An 18,781-nucleotide genomic window follows, 5' to 3' on the forward strand; every position below is an offset into this window, starting at 1 on the left:
TTGACGTTAGATAGAATGACTTTCCAAAGTACACTCATGGTCAGACATTGTCTAGGGTAGCAATGTCCAATGGAAATAGAAAGTAAGCTTTAAATATAAATTTAAAATTTGAGGTAGCTATATTTTTAATGTAAAAATAAGACAAAACAGATAAAGTTAAATTTATATGTACATTAAAAATATAATTTTGATATGAAATCCATTTAAAAAATTATAAAAAGTTATCCAAAGGATTTTTAAAATTTTTTTTGTATGTACACAAACAAGTGCATAATGAGGCTGGGGAATTCGTATCCCATGCCGCCTGTGTGAATATCGGAGAACCACTTTGTGGAGCTGGCCCTCTCTTCCCATCTTTGTGTTCAGAGAATCACACTCAGGTTGTCAGGCTTGCCTTTACCCACTGAGCCACCTTGCCACCCTTCCCCCAGGAATTGTTACTATTCAGTAAGAAGAAAATAATAGTTTGCAAAAGCAGGCAGAATGCCTGAATAGGCACATTGTGGCAGCCGACATACACATGACCCCAAAACACTTACAATGTGCTCAGCTTCATCACAATTAGGCCATGCAAATTCAAACCACCGTGGGAATGATATCTAGGTATAATATAGTACTCAGACTTCAAAAAGGAAATGTAAAATCATTCATAGAAGCTAGTTTATAATATCCAAGGCTTAGAAATAGCCCATATGTACAGTAATAGAAGAGTGGATTATAGAATGTTGGGGCTCCAGGGAAATGAATTACAAATAAATTACAAATAGATGAACCACATGGAAAGAAAAGAGCTTCATTGTATAAATCACTCCTGTAAAGTTCAAGATCAGATAAAATTAATTTACTGTATTAAAATCAGGTTTGTATGTTTCTTTGAGAACTATTCTCAGAGGTATACAAGGAAACCTCTAGAGTCCTGCCGGTGTTTTTTTTCTTAACACAACCTTGGTAACATGAGTGTGCTTACTTCACAAGACTATACAGCTGTCCACTTCTGTCTGTGTACCTATGTGTGTATACATGCTCATGGTATACTTTGATTCAAATCCTTAAAAACAAAGAACTTGTGGCCAGGCGGTAGTGGCACACGCCTTTAATCCCAGTACTCGGGAGGCAGAGCCAGGTGGATCTCTGTGAGTTCCAGGCCAGCCTGGGCTATAGAGTGAGTTCCAGGAAAGGCACAAAGATACACAGAGAAACCCTGTCTCGAAAAAACAATGGTGATGATGATGATGATGATGATGATGATAATAATAATAAATAACTTGTGAACCTAAGTTACAGAAATGTTTTCCATGTTCTTAATCCTCTGACTAAGTCATTGACAGCCTGAAGTTTACTTAAACACGTCTCAATCTAGACCAGCTCCATCACCAGTGTTTAGTAGCCACATGTGGCTGATGGCTACTTTATTGATGGGTTGCATACCCCCATCATTTTGGAGCTTCTCTGGGGTTAGATGTCTCAGGTATACACTGCAGTGTTATGTAAGAGTGGGAGACTGTCCCTCCCGGGAGCTCATCGTAATCTTACCCTACCTTCTTTCCTTTTATGGAAAATTTCCATTTGGAGCAGATGGTTTGTTTGTGGTAGTTCACAAACGTCTAATATATCATCATCTCGGTTATTTGTTCTTAATGCTTTATTACCATTCTTTTCATGGTAAAGAGTTTTTAATTATGTGCATGGCAGGAAACAATAGGGGCAACATGCACCTGAGTGTCAGTGCCCACAGAGGCCATAGGAGGGCACCTGATCCCCAGGAACTGGAATTATAGGTGGTTGAGAGCCACCTGATGTGGATGCCAGGAACCAAACTCAAATTCTGTGTAAAGCAGTGCCCATTCTTAATGACTGAGCATCTCTTCAGCCCCGTGAGCACCTCCTTCTTTGAAAACAACTTTTATTGAGCTAAGCATGCCTACATAAACGGCACTATTGTGAGTGAATGGCTCAAGTAATTTTTATAAGATGAGCACACTTATTATTTGTATTCAAGAAACAGAGTACCTAAATGCCCCGAAATAAATATGCACATTTGATCAGTGATTTTAAACCAAAATGTCAAGACTATGTAATGGAGAAGGACAGTCTCATTGATAGATGGTGTGGAGATAACTGGGAATCACATGAAAAGAATTAAATTAGACCCTGCCTCACACTTACACAAAAGCCAACTTCAAAAATAATCTAAAAGCATAATTATAAGACATGAGACTGTAAGCTAGTAGAAGAAAACCCGAGAAAAGCTCTCCTGTGACCTTACTCTGGGCAGGGACTTTCTGGAGGTAACAGATGCAGAAATGAACAGATGACATCGCATCCGTACAAGTAAGAAAGCAATCGACAGGACAGAGAGAAATCTGTGAAATGGATGAGTTTTCAAACTGTGTATTGATAAGGGTGTCTTAGTTAGGATTTCTAATGCTGTAGTAAAACATGACCAAAAGCAACTTGGGGAGAAAGTGTTTATTTCATCTTACACTTCCACATCATAGTCCAACATTGAACGAATTCAGGGAAAGACTTCAAAGCAAGAACAGAGGCAGTAACAGAAGCAGAAACCATGGAGGGATGATGCTTACTGGATTACTCAGTTTGCTTTTTTTATACAACCCAGGACCACCCTCGGTGACCTGGACACCTCCCACATCAATCCTTAATCCAAAAAAATGCCCCACAGACTTGCCTGTAGGCTAATTTTAGGGAGGCATTTTCTCTATTAAAATTCCCTCTTCCCAGATAATCTAGTTTTGTGTCAAGTTGATAAAACCAATCAGCATAAGGGGCTATTTTCCAAATTATGCAAAGAACTCAAAACCCAACTGCAAGGAAAAGAGTAAAAAAAAAAAAAAAAAAAAAAAGACATACAAATGACCGTCAGGTATATGAAAAATGTTCAACACCACTCATTGTCGGAAATGCAAAGGAGAACCATTGGAGCATCCTGGTCCTAGAGGATGCCGTACAAGAGATAAAGGATGGGATGCCGTGCAAGAGATAAAGGACGGGATGCCATGCAAGAGGTAATGATGAACTTGAGAGTAGAGGAAGGTCCTCCTGCACGTGGCTTGTAGAAATGTAAATTACTACAGCATTGTGGAAGAATATAGAGCTGCTGAAATCTTTAAAGATTTTGTTTTTAATCTTGTGTATATGTGTTGGGGGTGGCATGCACATACAAGAGTACAGATGCCCATGGAGGCCAAAAGAGGGCATAGGGTGCGCTGGAGCTGGAGTTACAGGCAATTGACAGGGGTGTTGGGAACCAAACTCCAGTCCTCTGTAGGAGCAGTACTCCATCTTAATTGCTGAGCCATCTCTCCAGCCCTTTAAAATGATTTGTTCTATTAAGAGAAAAGCCATATGATCCAGCAACCCTTCTACTGCGCATACATCCTGTGGAACTAATGTCAGCATGCCAAAGACATGCCTGCACTCTGAAGTTCCTTTCGGTATCATTCACAGAAGCCAGTGTAAGGGACCAGTGTAAGTGACCATCAACAGATGAGCAAATAAGGAACATTATTTGTGTACATAGTGGAATACTGTTCAGCCTTAAAAATCCTGTTGTTGCAACAATATAGATAAATCTGGAGGACACCATTTCAAGTAAAATTAGCCAGGCACAGAAAGACAAATGCTTCATGATTTCAGTTTTATATAAAATCTAAAAGTGCTGAACTCACAGGGGAAGAGAATAAAATGGTGGCCGTCAGGGTTGGGAGTAGGCAGGGGTGGTCGCCTGGGCAGGGAAGATATTGGTCACAGGATGTAACACTTCAAAGGAGAACATTATGAGTAACCCAGGGCCTCCTGCCTTCCACTCACTCCCCACGTGGAACACAACTCGTAAAGCTGCAGTTTGGCCTGTCCGTGAGCTTTCTGTGACTGGGGTGATGCAGTGTTTGTCTTTATGAATCTAGTACAGTTTGCCGGGGTCATGATTGCAAAATTCACGTAAGTGATGGATGGTGGCTGTGGTTCCTGATTTGCTGCCCTGTGGGGCATACAAGAATGTGCCTGCTTTACTCTTAATGAACATTTGGGTAGTTTTGCAAGTGTTCTACTGTGATTGTGTTTACATCTGTGTTGGTTCGCTACCTGGAGTGTGCCGTAGTCTAACTCAGTAGGTAGACATGGCCCACCAGTTTTACAGAATGGCCGACAGCCAGAGTCCAAGTTGTTCCACATCCTCACAGCCTTGGGTGTCTTCTCTTTGGTTTGGTTTTGATCATCCTGGTGCTCATTTTTTTCTAACTCAGGTGTGCTTTGAATGTCCTCTTGGATAAAAGACTTGGAAAGCTCTTACCTGTTTCTCATTGTGTTGTCTGACTTTATTGATTTGTTTCTTGTATATTCCAGTACAAAGTCCATTGCAAAGCTTGTGTTATAGATTCATACCCTGCTCTGTAGTCTCCCTTTCCTGTTAATGACATCTGTTTCTTAATATCACTGAATTCCTATTTTATTATAAATGCTTGAGCTTATCTCTAGTTTCTTTGTGTCTGCCTCCGAGGTTGCAGGTTTGCCCCTTGTTTTCTCCCAAGTGTTGTTTTGCCTTTCACATTTAGCGTCTTGTTTGCATGAAGTTAGTGTCTGTGTGGTGCAAACGGTGGGCTAAGATGTGCTAGTTTCCATGTGGCCACCCAGCTGCCCTGCAAGCACGGTCTGGTTCCCATTATAAAGCAATGACATTCAGACAGAGGTCTATTCTAGGCTCCGTGCTGTTCCATTACTGCCAACTTTGCTGCTGTTGTTAATAGTGAAGCAAAGTGGTATATGGGTGAAGTTCTTGAGACAGAAATTCTAGTCAAGTGCAGTTAGTTTATTCAGACAAATGAGGAAGCAGTCTTAGGACATTTACACTCAAGTTGGACAATGTCACATTAGTATGAGAGCTCAGTGTTTCAACCCTCACATGATGATTTGTTTTTTTATTTCACTTTTGTCAATAAATGGTGCTTCATATACCCCAATGCATAGTTGTGCTTTATTTATGTGTGTTCCTGTGTTAGAGCACATGTATTTTATAGTATTATTATGTTAATTTCATAATAAAATTGGTATTATGTGGAAATCATAAAGTAGAAACTCCAGAAAGAAAATCATTTTCTTCCTATCTTTGTATCAGCTAAGGCAGGGTGGGGTTATGAGCATCAATAATTATCTGGTGGTTTCAGTCAATGGTAGCTGGCTTCTCTTGTTCTGCATGTCCGTTTTCTCTTGCTACACATGTCCATTTTCTCTGTATTGTACTCAATTATGGCATTGATATCGACACAGCAGCCACTGGCTGGACTCCAGGACAAAGAGGACAGACGGGAGTTAGCCCCTAGATCTTGACTGTAAGTGACACAGGTACTTCGGCCCACATTACTCTGGTCTAGACACACTGCATGTCCTCACCTCACTAGAGAGGGGAAATTCCTTACTTTGTGCCCAGGAGGAGAACTGGGTATATTTTAGATGAATGATCATCTCCCATGTGACTTATTTTGGAGCAGCACATGGCCCTGAATTTGTGTCTGTCTAAGAAAAATAAACACACAAAGACAAACTCATTTTCTTTTCTCATCGTATCATGTTTTTAAACCTCTGAATAAAATGACTATAGTATAAGCATGGAGGCCTTTCCTATCCAAACCCTTCCCGTGCCTTCTCTCTGCACTCATAGAACGCAGACATCCGAATACCCACTGCAAGCTCTCCCCTTTCAGCTTCAGGCCGCACCCCAACCACCCAGGACTCATGTGGCCTTGCAGTTTCCAAAGGGAGACATGTACTTCCTACTCACGATTAAATGTTTTTCTTTCCTTATATTTGCCTGGCTTTTCTGTAACTTTTAGGTCAGGTCTTTCCTCAAAGAGACTGTCTCAGATGCTGGAGTCGATGAATCCTCTCCAATCTGTCCTCTGATAACACTCTGTACCTTTTTTTTGTTCAATCCATTTCTCCAATTACAGCTCTGCTCGCCCACCGTATGCTCTCCCTTGGGTCTAGCCCAGTTAGCGGCATGTAAGCGCACATTAAATGCTATTTGGTTCTATCTGTATATTTTATGTCTGTGACATTTATGCAGTCTGCAGAGAATGTGTGTGGGTGTTTCTGTAGTCCACAGGGGACAGTTTGATCATGAGAAGTGAATCACAGAGACTGCAGGTACATTCATGCTACGCCTCTATGCCATGGGGCCAAGACCTTCCAGATTAAGAATGCTTTTTCTAGTCTCTCTAAATTAAAATACAGCAACCTAGATTTTTACTTTATTTAAGTGTTTTTCATGTTCTCTTTTATTGAGTAATGTTTTTTATGTTTAAGTTGAAAGCCCTAAAGTCAGGGTATATATAACATTCAACATAAATGGCACTTAAACTGCCCAAGCAAAGGGGACATTATGTAGTCACAGTCAATAAACAAATAAACCCCATGATACTAAGCTGTGTTTTCGCCTCACTTTCTGGAGGTGGTGCTGAATTACCAAAACATGGTGTGATTTATTTTTTGTAGTTCTTTGCATCAGTAAAAGGGTGTGTATGAGCCGCTCTGAAAAGCTGTGCTGCACGCGACTGTGTAGACAGCCCTCATCTTCTCTGCCCCTCCCTTCAGAACTGAAATAATCTATCACCTTTCTGTCTATTGGTGTCATCGTGGGCCGTCATGGTATTCTTCATTTAAGACGCAAATGACCCACTGCTCTCCTCCAGTGACATCTTCTGGTGGAGCAGATGGGACGGTACAGACAGGTTATCTCTGCTCTCCCCATGCTGCTCTGCTTCCTATTCCAGAAGAGAGCCACCCCTTACATCCGTATGAGTGCGAGATTACAAGAGCATGGATGCAGATGGTATTAGCAGAGCCCGTGTGCTTATTCAATGGTACTACTGAGTAATAATATTCCTTAAAGGTCTATTTTATACCTAAAGCCAGGGAAACTCAAAAAGAGACGGGAACCGTAGGTGAAATTTTAAATTTAAATTTTATTCAAGTGGCAGCAGTAAGAGCTGAAGAGAATCTTCTGCTAGCTTCCGTTTCCTCAGAGAGTGGGATGGTCAACACTCACTCAGCAGCGTTGGTGTGTGGGAAAGTAACCGTCCATGCCCTTATTCCAGCACATGACTTAACCGAGCCGGAGTGCGAGCTGCCGTCGACTGTAGACTTGGCCTGGAGAGTGTCAGCTGCCGTCGACTGTAGACTTTTGTCCTCCCTCGTCTAGCCCTCCTCTTGTTCACCAGCTACGTTTCCACGGCGTGCTTTTGCTTACCACCACCTCCTTTCTAGCATCTTCTCAGCTTCAGAAATCTTTGCTGATTCTTGTGTATGATGAGCATCAGTGTGCTCTTCTGATTTGTCGATGTTCTCATTGCTAGGACCAGAATGCCTGAAGGAGGGAGAGACTTAATTTGCTTCACAGTCTCAGAGGGGTCAGGCCACAGTTGTTGGCTCCGTGTGGTGGCGGGGCATGTGAGGAGAAAGTCACTTTGTGTTGGACAAGAAGCAGAGAAAGAGGGGGAGAGGACAGACAGACAGACAGAGACAGAGACTGAAGAGGCTAGAGCAGGATAGCAAGTTATTCCAGTGATTTAATCCCTCAAGCTGGATCCCCCTTCCAAGAGTTGCCAGGAGCACAGCTGGAGAGGAAGCTCTCCATCCAAGAGCCTCTGGGAGACTGAATATTCAAAGCATAACACCCTCTGACCCCGACCTTCCTCTCCACCCTCTGACCCCGACCTTCCTCTCCACCCTCTGACCCTGACCTTTACCACCCTCTGACCCTGACCTTCCTCTCTAACCTCTGACCCTGACCTTTACCACCCTCTGACCTTGACCTTCCTCTCCACCCTCTGACCCTGACCTTCCTGTCTACCCTCTGAGCCTGACCTTCCTCTCCACCCTCTGACCTTTACCCTCTGACCTGACCACCCACTAGGTGACTACTCCTGCACTTTGCAGCCTTGACTGTGCGCCTGCTCCTGACTGTGTTCTGAGGGAGGCACCACTGCCTCTTCAGGTTGCCTCCCCACAATCTGAAGGAACAGTTGTCTCTGAGCATTCTTCCCAGGCCAAGCATTTTATCTCCCACTTACCCTCTCAGCCTTTATTACTATGTTAGTTACCTATCTGCATCTCTCACTAGCTTGTGAGTTCCATGAGAACAGAGAGCCTGGCCTTATTCACCATACATCACTGACTAGTAGGTACTCCGTAAAAACGTGTTAAAATTATATACCATGACATGCTGTAATTGTGTTTTAATTTTAATGTGTTTGTATTATTCTAGGTCCTTGGCCTTGTCCAAAACATGAGTGTCTTCCAGTGTCCAAAATGTAAACACAAAACCCATATTTTTGGTGCTGATGGTGCAAGAAAACTAGCGCAGACCCTTGACCTTGATGTCCTAGGTAAGACCTTAGACCTCACGGGGGCATGTCAGCGGTGAGATGGCAATGGAGTCTGGCATGCCGTGAAACAGAAGTAGCTGTTTGGAGCTTTGTGTTAGTGTAGCGCCACTGTATGCATCAAGCTCTCTCTGACATCTGTGAGTAGGCTCATTCATGATATGATTTCTATGACAGATTAAAAACTGCCTATATATTCAATTTGGGGAGAGAGATGTGGTCCAGGTGCCATGGTTGGAAGCCATGTTTTAAAGGGTGGGAGTTAGCTTGGTTGTGACATTGGACATAGAGGGTACCGTGTAAGTAGGTGTACACAGACGTGTTCCCCCAGTGTGTGACAGCACCCCTTCTGAGAGCACGCTCTTTAACTGTGTGGAAATGCCTTCCTAAGAAGCTCACTGCTTGTCAGTCTCTCAGCTGCTCAATGACAACATCTCCTGGTCACTGTGATATGCAATTGCCATTTCTATAAAATATGGCACCTGAATTTTCATTGTATAAATTGTTTATTACACTGAATCCAAGAATTATGTGATATAGGAAGAGAAAAAAAATCATGTGATGAAGTGGGAAAAACAACCTCAGATTTTGGGTAAAACATGATTTTTCAAAAAACCCACAAGCAAGCTATGGATGTTTAAAACAACACGCTTTTCTGTTGTAATCATGAATGATCTTCTGTTCTGAATAAAGGTGGATGTTACTAGCTTCAGGTAGTTGAAAATTAAGATCCTTTAGAAATGAAAGAATTACCGGGCGGTGGTGGCGCACGCCTTTAATCCCAGCACTCGGGAGGCAGAGGCAGGCGGATCTCTGTGAGTTTGAGGCCAGCCTGGGCTACAGAGTGAGTTCCAGGACAGGCTCCAAAACTACACAGAGAAACCTTGTCTCGAAAAAAAAAAAAAAAAAAAAAAAAAAGAAATGAAAGAATTTCAAAACATTGTTGTAAGTTTCTAAAAGTTAACGCTAAACGTATTATTGTTATTATTCATTGCTCTGTGGTAGCAACTACAATACCAGGTGAATGCTAATAATCTATTTTGATATATTACTATAATTATAGCCACTAATTATATTCTGAAACTATTTTTCATTTAACTAACCTAGAAAGTTCAATTTTCCAAATCTGCATAATAACGTAACAGATTGACTTTCACTTATGTAATAAAGTAAATGTGTAATTATAATGGCATTATTGAATTATGCTGGCAGTATAAGTCCCTAACTTCGAACAGTTTTGTAAGCCATTTATTTAGATACTGAAGACTCTGTACACTGGAAGTTCTCTCTTAAGCCGCTGCTCGCAAATATGTGATGCCCTAAAAGTGTGTCAAAAGTAGTGACTGCTGGACCCTCCTGTGGAAGAGCATCTCCACACTGTCACAGGAGACATAATGAGGAGTTCCCACTCACCCACTTAGTGTGGTCAGGGAACCCAGGGAGACCTCCCGTGAGCGGCGGCAGGCGGTCTTCTTATAAAGAGGGTTGGACTGGGCGTGAGGAACTGAAACCAGGAATTCTCTCAGCTAAGGTTTCCTGCTGTTTCACACCCCACCGCCATTCCTTTCTGACCTGTTGGGTTGGTTATTCCTAAAACAGCTCTTTGAATTTTTTAAACTCTGTTTTCAAATGTATTTATGTGGTGTGTTGGGGTGAAAGCGTGGTGGTACACGTGCCGTTGTGTTCATGTGGAGGTCAGAGAGCAACTTTCAGGAGTCGATCCTCTCCTTCCATGACATGAGACCCTGAAATTGAACTCAGAGCCAAGTGTTTTTACTGACTGAGCCACCCCTCTGGCCTGAGGTGGCTCTTTAGACCCTCACCCATGGGAACCAAAAAGAGTAGTTGATGCTCAGTAGTTAAGTCTCAGACCATCCCAGAGAGAAGTCCCCCAGCATCTAGAAGGGTCCCGACTCTTCCAGGATGCCCTTCCTGCCCAGGCTGCTCCTTGGGCTTCATTCCCATTCTCACTATGGCCTCCCGTGGTCTTCTGTGTCCATGTGTAGCGTGAGGACGCTCTGGAGGGCAAGTGCCATCTCAGCAGGTGACTGTATGAAATACAGGGTTAGCCTGTTTTACTCCATTTCTGCAGCAGAAAGAAGCCATCCAGGTTTCCCTGCTATTCATAAATCAAGATAAAAAACTTTCTGGGTTTCTAAGCACTTTAGGTAACGTTTACCTGTCTGCTCCTGTGAGAATCTCCTACAGTCTTAAATTGATCTGTAGAAGGGACATCAAATTTGCTGCAAAGCTAATCCTTAGATGAAATAATCATATATTTTGTCGTTTGGCTGTTGGATATTTTATTTGTCAGGGTCCTCTAAAAGAACAGAGCTGTGTGTAAGAGAGAGAGGAGAGAAGGGAGGAGAGAGAGAGAGAGAGAGAGAGAGAGAGAGAGAGAGAGAGAGAGAAAGAGAGAGAGAGAGAGAATATGAGAGATCATGTATACTTTATTAGAGTAGCTTACAGTCTGTGCTCTGGCTGGTCCAATAATGGCTTTCTCTCAACCTGGACCGAATAGCTAAGAATCCAGTAGTTGTTCAGTTTGTGAGGCTGGATATCTCACCTGGTCTTCAGTCCATGTTGGAATTCTGAAGAAGAAGGTCTAATACCAGCAAAGGTTCTAATACCTCAGCAAAAGGGTAGATGAACCTGCCAGCAAGAGTGAAGGGAAGCAGGCAAAGAGCAAATTTCCTTCTTCCTGTCCTTTTATGTGGGCTGCCACCAGAAGGTGGGGGGGCCACATTTAGGGTGGGTCTGCCCACCTCAGATGATCCAGTTTAGCAAATCTCTCACAGGTGTGTCCAGCTGCTTGGGTTTTGATTGGTTACAGATGTAGTCAAATTGACAACCAAGATTAGCATATGGATATTTAGGGAAGTGTGAAGATTATATGAGCAGAATATAGCAATATACATGTGTGAAAATATCATAGTAAAACCCTTTTTGTACACTAACTAAAAAACATAAAAATAACTAGAACAAAAAGAAATATAATTTCAAAGTTGGCTGATAATGGCAGCCTGAAATGCCTGCCCCTCTGCCATACCATGTGTGATAAATTACAGTATTTTGTGACATAGACTTCTGCATTGGTTATATTGCTTGGCAGGTACCGTGTGAGATACTGACATAAAACACATTTGCCCGCGTGTTTTGGTAACCTTTGCAGGGGGTTGGGGTTCTCCTGAGAATGCTGAGACGTGACAGGGCAGTTCTACTACAACTCCATTTACTCATCCTAGTGCTCAGCCTTCAGGAGGCTGGGTCAAGGCACTCTGCTCTCCCACCTCCTGGTACAGCACTGGCAGGTGTACGCAGCTGCCGCACCCCAGTCTGTGGACTGGCAGTGCCTCCCAAGAACACACCAAGCTTGCGAGCTCCGTGTCATGCTATGTGGGTTAGCAGATAGTACAAAAAGAACAGCGTCTCAAGAATAGGTTGCTAATATTGGGATCAATGTCCGACTTTTAAAATGTTTTGATTACACTTCGTCTGTGTTTTTGTATATGTGGGTGGGTGCAGGTACCTTGGCTCACGGGTGGAGGTCAGAGAACAACTTGAAAGTGGGTTCTCTCCTTACACAGTGGAGGTCGTGGGGATCTACCTGGGGTCGCCAGATTTGGGAGCAAGTACCTTTACCTGCTGAGCCTTCTTGCCAGCCCCTGATTTACCTCATGACAGTTGTCTTCACTCACACATCTGGCAACATCAGGAAGACTCTTTGGTGCCTTTTGGGGTCCACTTTGCCTCTGCATCCTTTCCTCGCTCATCTCCTCCTCAGCATGCAACACAGTATGTCTATGTCAGCTAGTCCAGGGGCGTGTCCTCTACGCTAGTCCTTGCCTGGAGGTCCTCCGCAAAGAACCAGTCAGATGCCTCATTTCCTGGTCGGTTGCCCCAGAGCTTGTACCCATGCATGCATAGTCACTCGACTGCCCTATGTGGAAGTTTCCACCCTTAATTTGCATTAATTCTTATAGGCATTTAGCAAATTGAGGGCAGGCATAATTCAACTCAGTCTGAGAGACGATAGTTCAGATTTTATTTCTTTCCAAAGGTGGCATATTGACATTGTGCACGCCTGTGTGAGCTTCTCCGGCACTAATGTTTTCCCATGGGCCTTTGCAGGAGACGTTCCCTTACACCTCAGTATCAGGGAAGCTTCAGACATGGGTCAGCCAGTTGTGTTTGCACACCCTGAAAGTGAGGAGGTAAGTTACATTTCTGTATGTCTTTCTTTCTTTTGTGATGCACTCTTTATGCTGTCCAGAAAGTACAGGAGGTCAAGTCAAGCTTGCTTGTGCACAGGACATATATATATATATATATATATATATGCTTGCACACACACACACACACACACACACACACACACACACAGGCTGCTCACCTTGACGTGAAGTCACTCATCATGTTGTGCGCCAGGCTGCAAGTGTGGGCACCAGACTCTCGGTTCAAACAACGGACAGCTGACCTCCCAGCAGTTTTCTCATGAGGATCCCAGATGAGAGCCTCTGGCTGGCAGCTTCCTACTGCTCCAGAGTAGGACACTTGGGCACTGCACCGTCAGCTCGTTACAGAGAGAAGGGAGCCTCCTGTGAGAAAGGGGGTACATGGAGTATCTGGTCAGTAGGGATGAGATTTTCATTGTTTATTTGAAGGAATATGAGCAGGAGGAAGGCAGAAAACCTGGTACTGTTTCCTTAGTCAACACTGTAAGGGATAACTGATGGAGTTTCCAAGTTGCCAAAATATGAAATTGTTGTTGTTGTTGTTTTGTTTTGTTTTGTTTTTTTGAGACAGGGTTTCTCCATGTAGTTTTTGTACCTGTCCTGGATCTCGCTCTGTAGCCCAGGCTGGCCTCGAACTCACTGAGATCCACCTGCCTCTACCTCCCAAGTGCTGGGATTAAAGGCGTACGCCACCACTGCCCTGCTCAAAATATGAAAATTTTAAAGATAAACATTTTATTATAATGGTCTTTTTTTTTTTTAAGATAGACATGAAATCAGTCATGTATGTATCCTCTTTCCTGCTTAGTCCTTACAGGTTAAGTTGGAAGCCCAGGTATCACCTGTGTGTCTGTTTATGTATAGTTTTTGTGTCCCTTTGTCCTCTGTCCCCCGACTCCAGCCCTGCCTTAGTGGACAGGACTGTTCCTGTCCATTCTGTCCCCCGACTCCAGCCCTGCCTTAGTGGACAGGACTGTTTCTGTCCATTCTGTCCCCCGACTCCAGCCCTGCCTTAGTGGACAGGACTGTTTCTGTCCATTCTGTCTCCCGACTCCAGCCCTGCCTTAGTGGACAGGACTGTTCCTGTCCATTCTGTCCCCCGACTCCAGCCCTGCCTTAGTGGACCGGACTGTTCCTGTCCATTCTGTCCCCCGACTCCAGCCCTGCCTTAGTGGACAGGACTGTTCCTGTCCATTCTGTCCCCCGACTCCAGCCCTGCCTTAATGGACAGGACTGTTCCTGTCCATTCTGTCCCCCGACTCCAGCCCTACCTTAATGGACAGGAGTGTTCCTGTCCATTCTGTCTCCTGACTCCAGACCTGCCTTAGTGGACAGGACTGTTCCTGTCCATTCTGTCCCCCGACTCCAGCCCTGCCTTAGTGGACAGGACTGTTCCTGTCCATTCTGTCCCCCGACTCCAGCCCTGCCTTAGTGGACCGGACTGTTCCTGTCCATTCTGTCCCCTGACTCCAGGCCTGCCTTAGTGGACAGGACTTTCCTGTTCATTCATGACAGTGACCCTGATCATTCTTGTTCACTCCTCTAATCTTCTGGGAACAAGAAAATGTAAGAACCAAGCCTGATTAATGCCATGGATAAAGTGAGGGTAGATCTGATCTAGAGTCGTGAATAAACAACACTGATTCATTTAGAGTCACCCATAGGTGGGCGCACAGCCCCTTTCCTATCAGCTGATGTGGTGCAGCTGCTAGACTGTGACCTAGAGTAAATACAATATAGCACTTAACATTGTTTCCCTTTTCTCTGTCTTTCGGGTATTAAATTTCCTTTCCACTTTTTCTTTAAAGGACTTCAAGATAAGCAAAACCATAACTCTTCATCGCTTTCATATTAAAGTATGGTAATCCCAACTATCAAAGTATACTTTTAATACACATTATATGAAAAGTTTGGAATAAGAATTTTTTTAAAATTATGCACATTTAAGTGACTTCCAGGAGCAGAATATTTAAAAGTATTCTATGGTGATTCCTTACAAATAATAGTATTTACTATTATTAATTGCAATTATGAGCTGAGATTTTAAGGTATTTCTACCTGTTTATTATTGCATTTTTTCCCTTAAATTACTCCAAAAATAAGAGCAGTACATTGAATTCGAGGAATGTCATTGAACAGAGAACATATGACAAACCATCCAAATAGAGTACAGTTTTAAATGCTAAGCAGTAGTACTTGTGGTATTTTTGGAGTTAGTGTTTCTGTGGCGTGCTCTGCATGTGTGGTCACTGGGTCTCACTGCTCCTAGCTGAGGGTCCTAAAACAGCCTCAGTCTTTTGGGCTAGACCAGTTTGGGTGAAGTTCCTCCAAAAATGATACAAGTCTCCTGTGCTCATCATCAGTGTTAAATATGAGGGCTTCTGATCAATTTTAAACAGACATTGCCGTGAATAGGAGAACTTATAGTTCCTGGTTACTGCTTTCCACCTGTGGAAGCCATTACTTCCTGTCCTAAGATTGCCGATGCTGTTGGTGGTGGTGGTCGTTTTCTAAGAATAGTAGTTAGAGAAGCAGACGCCAGCCAGGCTTTCGTACATGATTTCTGTCCTTATAACAGCTCAGTGCGGTATGATGAGGAAACTGAAACCCATCAAGGAAGATGAATCATTTCCCCAGGACTGTCACAGAGCTGGTAAATTGTAAAATAGTAAAAAGCCAGCCTGCTCTTCCCAGGCTGACACGTCACATTGCGTCAGCCTCTGGCTCCCATATTAACAGCCCCGACTTCTTCCATTATTTCTAGGAGACTGGCACAATGCTTGGTCCATTGGTCCCCTTTCTCACCTGGTTCCCAGAGCATCCTTGTGAAGCAGCTCAGTCTCCTTTACCCGCTAGGCAGGAGTTTGTTTACACGAGGAAGTGTGTCCAGGTTAGAACTAGAAGGTACTACACACTGAGCTGATTACACAACCCACGGTTTCTCTTCCCAGTTCAGTTTCTGCTTGGTTTTCTAATTATTCCAGGCCAGTGCGATGTGGCCAGAGTGCCTGTGAGCTGGCTTCCGGGTCACCTCCTTTTCACACAGCAAGAGTCTGGAGGAGAGGCTGAGGAGAATCTGCCGTCACGTTCTGCTGGCAAGGACAGCCATGGGTCAGGGCACAGGAGCCTAACCTGGTCAGAGAGTCCCTGGAAATCTTGTCCAAAGTGTGTCAAGATGCATTTTTTTTTCTGGGAAATTGCCCAAGAGCTATGTTAAGAGTCACAAAGGGGATCTCTGAAGGGATGGAAAAGCACAGAATCAGAGTCTATGTGGAGTGATCGCCCAGCTTCCCACTATCTAAGTGGAACCAAAAAGATTTCCCTACGCTCTTGAATCTTTCTCCCCATCTATATATTGATGCCATGGTGTGGGTGTGGGGGTGGGGGTAAATGAGATATATGACACTGCACTGGAGGATGCCAAATAGACCCGAGTGCCCCTCCTGCCTTTGGGAATGGGCTATCTAAGGTGTCCCAGCTACCAATGCTGTTCCTCTCCCCTCCTTAAAGGGCTAGGTCCACGTATGCCCTTACCCTTACATCAAGAAAATGTTCCTCTGACGACCTGCTGTTCAGAATAGCAGGACTTGAGTCATGAAATCAGGTGCCCAGCGTCAGCATTAATGATAGCATTTCTTGATGTTAAAAGGCTCTAATTGAGCCAGGCGGTGGTGGCGCACGCCTTTAATCCCAGCACTCGGGAGGCAGAGCCAGGCGGATCTCTGTGAGTTCGAGGCCAGCCTGGTCTCCAAAGCGAGTTCCAGGAAAGGCGCAAAGCTACACAGAGAAACCCTGTCTCGAAAAACCAAAAAAAAAAAAAAAAAAAAAAAGGCTCTAATTGAGTCCTGGAATCTGCCTCTACCCAAGGTGAATCTTGCCTCCTGAAAGCTGTTTCCTTTTTCCTACAACACAAGTAAAGTTTGCTTCTGGAAGTTGAACTCTCCAGTAGTGTGTAACTTTCGGGAGAGATGAATGCCACAGTGGTGGTGACTGGTTAAAGGTGTGGGTTCCGGTGAATGTGAGGCATCATTTGAAAAGTTGGAAGGGCTTGTGACACTAGTTAAGAAGAGCTAACGGTTGCTACCTACCCAGTGAACGGGCCTAAACTCTGCCATGTGCGCCAGTTAGGAAAGCAGAGTGAGTGAAACTCCAAATGTGGGTGACCTGGCAGCCAGACTGCAGCAGAGGAAGAGCAGATGGCGGGGGCTTTGAATTCAGCTCTTAGAGGTCAGAGCACTGCCTCGTGTGGCTAGAACTGTCACTGACCTTTGCCTTTGAGACCAGCACACATGGAGTGGACCCATGACAGGTGGTTTTTATGGTTTCATCTTTTGTATCAAATAAAAAATTAGCACACAGAGTGATATCCTCTTAGAAGATATTCTTGATGAAGATTTTCAAATATAAATGGAAGATTTATTGTCTTATAATTTCTAGATCATCTCCCCACTGCCTTAATCTACACTAAATATGGTAAACCAACTACAAATATTTCAAAATAAAAATGAAACTGACTTCCATACAGTTCCCTTCCCTCTGGTCTCATTTGTTTACTATTGCCTGGCAGTGACAGAGCAGATGGACAGACAGAGGGCCTTTAGATGGCCCAACAGACAGATCTGCAGTAATAGCAGGGAAGGTGAGGTTATGAATGGAGAGTAGTGATAGCGTGAGAAATCTTAAGGATGTCTTTGACATAGATGTATTTGTGACGTTTATGCTGCATGACAGAGACAGGGCTTTCACTATTCCTCAGGAAGAAATGTTCTCCAAAAGTATTCGGATGAGCTATTCAACAAGACTGCAGTCCTCTCTCTCCCTCCCTCCCTCCCTCCCTTCTGTTTTTGGCATTTTGAGACAAAATCTGGTATAGTCCTGTCTGGCTTTGAACTTGCTGTAGCTGAGGATGACCTTGAACTCCCGATTCTCCTGATTCTACCTCCCAACCACTGGGATTACAGGTGTGTGCCACTATGCCTGGCCAGGCTGCCCATTTCTTAGGGCGTAATAGTAATGGCGATGGCCACTTAAGCTGTACACACTCCACGCCAGCACCTTACATGCCTTCTCAAAACCCTGGGAAGTGCGTGCTGGCCCCACAGCCATTTCACAGTGGTAGAAACAGCCTAGGAGGGATATAAAACTAGCCTAAGGCCCTTCAGCTAGTCAGTACTGACACCAAGCCTCCCAGGCCAGCCTGTGTGACTCCAGGGCCCCAGTTCCTCTCCCACAAGCTGTTCTGCCTCCTTCTAAATCATTACATCTCACAGACTCCCCAGCACAGTGCTTCAAATGCAGTAAGGAACAAAATGGATTTGTTGAAATGATACAGCATTGCCTGAAAAAAATTCAGTCTCAACAATTTTATAGAAATCAAAACTGTTCAAATCAGCACTTTCAGGGTTCCACAGTGAATGCCAGTCTATCCATTACCCTGAGTGAAATACACCAGAAGTTGAAGAGCAAAGTTCAAGAGCAAAGGCTAAATGTGACAAATTTAATTATTCTGCAATAATCCAGAAGTTTTTGTATTATGATAGGCTTATATCTCTAATTTACCATAGGCAAGTGCTAAATGATTATGGAATGAAGTCCTTGATCCACCTCTTAAGGCTCAGGCATAAATAAAGATCTGTGAGATACGCCTGTCATTCATCAGTGACCAGGACCTCTCTGTAGTGTGCAGCTCTGGAGGCTGGGGTCAGGAGACTGGCCACTTGGGCTCAGAGTCCAACTTGTTACCAAGCAGTCGTAATGTTTTAGACAGTCTCCACTTTTCTAGGCCATGGTTTCCTCATCTGTAAAGTGAGGTTGACTATAGACTTTTATCTCCTAGGTAACTTTGACGGTATGAGGCAAGTAGGAAGTTGGGTAGTTTTTAATAATAGTGGTAGTTTAACTATATCAGAGTAGAAATATGTGCTTTTGCAAAATCTTAATATGGGTATGGTGGCCCACACTTGGGAGACTGAGGCAGGAGGATTATAAAGTTCAAGGCTAGTCTGGAGTACATGGTGAAACCCAGTCTCAGAAAGTCTCACTGTTTCAAAGTTACTGTTTATGGATAAGATCGGCAGCTACTTTTTATAAAGATTTGTATTGTACTTGTTGAAGGGAATTCTTTAAATTCAATGTCATGGTCATTGC

General features: G+C 43.8%; 1 protein-coding gene across 7 annotated transcripts in view; it reads left to right on the top strand.

Annotated features, from left to right (window-relative positions):
- Positions 1–18,781, top strand: part of Nubpl (NUBP iron-sulfur cluster assembly factor, mitochondrial) — a 326,050-nt gene that overhangs the window by 197,718 nt on the left and 109,551 nt on the right. For 6 of the 7 annotated variants that reach the window (XM_052738504.1, XM_052738503.1, XM_052738506.1 and 3 more), the window contains 2 exons: positions 8,282–8,402; positions 12,531–12,613. In XM_052738504.1, the coding sequence (XP_052594464.1) occupies positions 8,282–8,402; positions 12,531–12,613 (204 nt within the window). Of the gene's footprint in view, positions 1–8,281; positions 8,403–12,530; positions 12,614–15,618; positions 16,457–18,781 lie in introns of those variants that run through there. The other variant, XM_052738505.1, reaches the window with a different exon arrangement.

The sequence above is a fragment of the Peromyscus californicus genome, unplaced genomic scaffold (genome assembly GCF_007827085.1).
Source record: "Peromyscus californicus insignis strain IS unplaced genomic scaffold, ASM782708v3 Scaffold_15__1_contigs__length_86483966, whole genome shotgun sequence".
NCBI classification, from domain to species: domain Eukaryota; kingdom Metazoa; phylum Chordata; class Mammalia; order Rodentia; family Cricetidae; genus Peromyscus; species Peromyscus californicus.